We start from the raw sequence: 5,338 nt of genomic DNA on the forward strand, positions 1-5,338 counted from the left end.
TTTTTACGACGCAGAATCTTGTTAATTTCTCTTATTTGTGTTTGATCCATTCTTGTATCAATAGTGACAGATTATGTAGGTTTTAAGAAAATCTGAATTGCAAAATATTCACACCCCGTGGTATATTCTTTTTTAAAACACCTCGTGACGTGTAAATAATGTCCCTCCATTTGTTACTGATCTTCTAATGGGTTCGAAAACCGCAGAGTTGGATCGTGAGAAACATTGGGGTTATCGAGTACCCACTATTGCAGCGGAAACTGTGTTATCGGGGAGTCCTAAGTGTGGGACGGGGTAGCTGAATGGTTAACGCGTTCGCATGTAACGTCAAATACCCGGGTTCTGTTCTCAAGACGGGTGCAGTGTTTACAGCATTTTGATAGCAATTGATGCACTGTGACAGAGCGATGTTAAAGGGTGTGGAAGGGGGAGCGTATATTGTATTGTCCAGAGTGTGACTCCACTTACTGAACCACATTCACACACAATAATATATACTAACATACATTAAGACTCATCCCCATACTGAAATGGAAATTATTAAAAACAAAATCCATTGTTTGAACTGCATTAGAGGGTTTTATTTGGCCACCTTGATTATTTACGGGCGCTCGGACTGATACACGAAATATATTTTCCATAAAAAAATATCTCATAAAAAAACAATCTGATGCCATATGACATATTGATCTTTTCGACCATTACTTATTCGATCTACTGATCACTAAATGTCTGTGTTCCAGGGGAAAATTAACCTTTACTCAATTGCCTAAACGCCCGAGAACTGACAGGGCGATTGAAAGCGCCCGACGATGAGCTTGACTTACTGCTGCAGGCGCTTTACAACACCATGGTTTCCGACACGTAGAAGTGTTACCTAATAAATCATTGCTATCTTCCAGTTCACTAGCTGTGAATTGATTTTAAAATTCCGACACAAATCCCATAAATTTCTAAAAAACATTAACATAATAGCTGTTGTCAGGCCCATACGGGTTGCAAGTGTTCATTTTACATGCTTTTGTAAGTAAAATACTGATTTCAGTCTAGAACATCTTTATTTGCATTTACTTTTCTTAAAGTCGTCACAAAAGAAATAAAGCTGAGAATAAGTACACGCCGTCTTGGCACGGGTCAATAACGACATGAAAAGCCAGTCAGCCGATAGAAATACAGTGTTCATTTAGGTGCATATGTCACAGATAAAGGAAGCGACATATGAACTTTTTCCTGTTTTGTGAAATAAAAACTCGAGGACAAAGCGAGGGATCTGGTCACACAGTGGGCGAAGAAGTCACGAGGACCTACACTGAGACTGACTCTGCAAGTTTCTTTCATTGTCGCAGCGTAATAAGGTAGGGGGACAAGCTAATTACTACTAATCCGTCACAAGGCCCCTTCGCCCACACGCTACAGGTAAACATCGAAAGTCTTTGTTACCGCGCAGGTACAATGATAACATCAATTTGGCCGTACTAAAGCGTTACAGTTTAGTTATAATCGGCTGTACACACATAAGCAATGTACCGTCCACGCTAATTGATGGGGGATTCTTCTCCACACCCCGTCTGTCCCTCCCCTATGACGGACTAGCCAACCCACACAGATCAGGGCTCTACCCATGTTTTTTGTCTGTCTATATGCCCGCATCGAGAAGTTTAATTCACTGGACAAAAGATCCATTTGTCAAAGTCGACAAACCTTTTCTCATTATTTTTACAAGGCTGTCTAAAAGTGGCGTATTATGTGTTTACTACGTTTGTTGTCAAATTTTTAATTTGGTATTTTAATTATATTGATTAATTACATACTTTTCACCTGAAACTACACAGATGGAGAGACTAGTATAAAACAAATCGGGACATCCTTTCACCTGAAAGTAAACAGATGGAGAGACCAGTATAAAACAAATCGGGACATCCAATCACCTGAAAGTAAACAGATGGAGAGACAAGAACAAAAGAAATCGGGACAGCCTAATAAATTAGTTTTCTTCTTTGTTCTGTGTATTTATGACAGAAAGGATCTCTACCACTGAATGTGTTCCTGAGTGAATGGTCACGATGGGAGTGGCACAACACAGGAGGTTCTCGGTATCTCATGTAACTTTAACTCTATCTGAGGAGGAAAGTAGCCTCAGTAGATCCCATCTGTATCAAGTTAATACCAGTGGTACAGCTTATATATTTAATGACGTGTCCTACTTTTATTAAACCCCTCGCTGTATTTCTATTTCAAATGTACAAACGACGTAGGTTTCACCTGCCATGATAACTTTGTTTCTTTATTGTTTTACGCTGCACTTAGCAATATTCAAGCTGTATGGCGGCGGTCTGTAAATATTCGAGTCTGGACTAGACAATCCTGTGGGAAACGGCATGAGCATCGATCTACACAATTGTGATACGATGACACGTGTCAACCAAGCCAGCGAGACTGACCACTCGATCCCGTAGTCGCCTCTTACGACAAGCATTGGTTGCTGAAGATCAATTCTACCCGGATCTTCACGGGCTCATATTAAAAGTGCATATGGACTGGGATATTATAATCACACGCCCCCGTAAAACGTCCATAACCTCTCTCTCATAGTTAAGAGAGATGAAACTCTAGATAGCTGAAACAATATAAGGTGGGGTCTCCCTTCAGTTGAACAGGTTTGACCTCATATCGCCTACACCACTATTTCGCCTACAGCTTATATAAACATCCTGTCAAATCCCATCTACCCTGTTCAGGGAATGGAATGGCCCTATTCCACTGTAGTTTCATCGAATGCAACTAAATGGGAGAGAAGACTATTGAGAAGTTACTATTGATACATGATTTGTTTTAAGTATACAGTGAAGGATATTAGTGAAGGGGGTTATGCTTACCCCTGGGTGAGATAATCCCATTGTTTTGATTAGAATTAATACTTCAAAAGATTTATCTTATAAAAGTAAAAAGATTATATGGACCCAGACCGATGATGGCCGAGAGTTCCTCTGTGTAGACGACGGTGAAGATGACAGACTTTTGCTGTTTGCTACAACCGAGATGCTGGAATTATTGAGCGACGCTGACATTCTCTTTATGGATGGTACATTCTTTGTGTGTCCTAACCTGTGGCTACAAGTGTACATCATTCATTGTCTGGTGAATGGTAAAATGTTTCCTGTCGCTTTTGCGTTGCTTCCCAACAAGACCAAGCGGACGTATGTTAGGCTTTTCACTTTGCTGAAGGATATTGTTGTGAGACGACTTGGCATCGAACTTTCACCAGAAATATTCCAGATCGACTATGAAGCAGCAGTTATCAGTGCTATTAGTGAAGTCTTCCCCGACAGTTCCGTCCGAGGTTGCCTATTCCATTATTCTCAAGCTTTGTGGCGTCAAGTTTTGGAGAGGGGACTGTCTCGCGACTACATGAACAACCCAGCAGTCCAAGCCCACGTTCGACGAGCAGCTGCTTTGCCACTCCTTCCCCTGAACCAGGTCCAAGATGCTTGGTTTGAAGTCATCGAGCAGTCTCCCGACGGCGACAGAGTAGCAGCCTTCAACGACTACGTCACCAGCACCTGGGTTGAAGATGATGCCAAGTTCCCAGCACACATCTGGAACCAGCACGAAAACACAGGCCCGCGCTCAAACAACCATCTTGAGGGATTCCACTCTGGCTTGAAGAAACGCATACCCCGATCACACCCCAACATCTACCAATTCGTAAAGGAGCTCAAGAAGATCGAGAAGGCAGACAGGCGCACAAGACGACAGTTTGGACTTGGAGGAGCAAGGAGACCACGAGCACGTGTAGACCGTGATCGAGATCAGAGGATCGAGAGACTCAAGGTGCAGCTTTCCACCGGTGTGAAGTCTGTGATGCAGTTCCTTGATGCTGTTGGCCACATCCTCAAGCTAAACTGAGAACTCAATTCAATCAAACTCATAACTCTGTGTGCTCCTGATGACAATGAAGTGCTTTATTTATTTTAATTTAAAATCAAAGTTATTAATGTATTAAAGTAATGTGAATCACATACATTTGTTTGTTTTTCTTATCCCTTAGGCTGGTCCATTATTCCATGGGTAACATAGGCAGGAAATGGTGTGCAATGGTGCATAAAGTTGTTTTGATAAGACTGTAGGCGAAACGGTGATGTAGGCGATATGAGGACAGGCCGGTGAACAGGCTGGGACTGCCAATCCACTGTGTATATTGCCCCATTAAATACAGATTTCACAAAAACCGTATGTTCGAAACAAACGCACAGAATTTCAGGTGGATATTTACAATGCTCACCCAATATGACCCACGAGAGACTAAAATCTTACAGAAGCAAAACACATGTATCTGTCTCTGCCTCTGAGGAAACATTGAAGAGGAAACATTGAAGAGGTTACATTGAAGAGGTTACATTGGAGAGGTTACATTGAAAACATGAACACCAATAAGAACAAGCAAGTGTTCCTCTTGGGTATCGATAAATACGCAAACTGCTTCATCTTATATAAACATATAACGGTAGTCATAAGTTACTGTATGGAAAGTAGTACACATGCGGTTAGTCTGTCATACAACCCTGAAACAAATATACCCAGTGTAGCCCATGCAAGTCTAGAATGTGTGGCAAGTGTAGATCGGGTCTAGGACAATTGCCACCCGGACAATTGCCACCAGGCAAGTCAGTTGTTGGTATAACATGTCTATTATCTAACTTTTGTTATAGTAGAAAAGATAACATTTATAAACTTTGCTAGGTTTAAAAAAAACAGTAAAATCTGAGGTAGTTAACAAAATTCATCAAAGTCAAATTTACTTCAATGTTAAAAGTTGATCAAAGTCAGATAATAACCTGCATTCATGTTCTCAAATAAAATTACGGGCAATTCTGGATGGCAATTGTCCTCACTATTATAGTAAAAATAACTGGGTGGCAATTGTCCTGGGTAACAATTGTCCTAGGGGGCAATTGTCCTAGGTGGCAGTTGTCCTAGGGGGCAATTGTCCTAGGTGGCAGTTGTCCGGGTGGCAATTGTCCTTCTCCCGTTTAGATTACCACAGTTTCAGGAAAATGAAGAGAGTCTCTGGGCTCCCTTTTATTGTTTTTTATTTTAATGTAAATCTTCTTTTTCTTTCTATATAATATGCTCACTTCGGAGAATATCTGTTAGTCTAATGTGCGGCCTGGACCCTGGTCCATCTTTTCGCCATGTAAGTTACATCGACGGGAGCTTCTCTTTACCTATTGATGCTGCATGACACCTCATTCTGGACTGACCGGAAATGTACGTCTTTACACATAGTCTATCACACCGACATCAAGGACACAACGGCTTTGGGATACACACGTGTTGT

General features: G+C 41.4%; 1 protein-coding gene across 1 annotated transcript; it reads left to right on the plus strand.

The window, feature by feature from the left end:
• The first annotated feature begins 3,039 nt into the window (after positions 1-3,039).
• LOC124258596 lies at positions 3,040-3,906 on the plus strand. Its single transcript, XM_046692661.1, has one exon. It carries the CDS (start codon positions 3,040-3,042, stop codon positions 3,904-3,906), a length of 867 nt encoding a protein of 288 aa, XP_046548617.1.
• Positions 3,907-5,338: the final 1,432 nt, after the last annotated feature.

This window comes from Haliotis rubra, unplaced genomic scaffold, assembly GCF_003918875.1.
Source record: "Haliotis rubra isolate DU_JTF1 unplaced genomic scaffold, ASM391887v1 Scf7, whole genome shotgun sequence".
Classification (NCBI taxonomy): Eukaryota; Metazoa; Mollusca; class Gastropoda; order Lepetellida; family Haliotidae; genus Haliotis; species Haliotis rubra.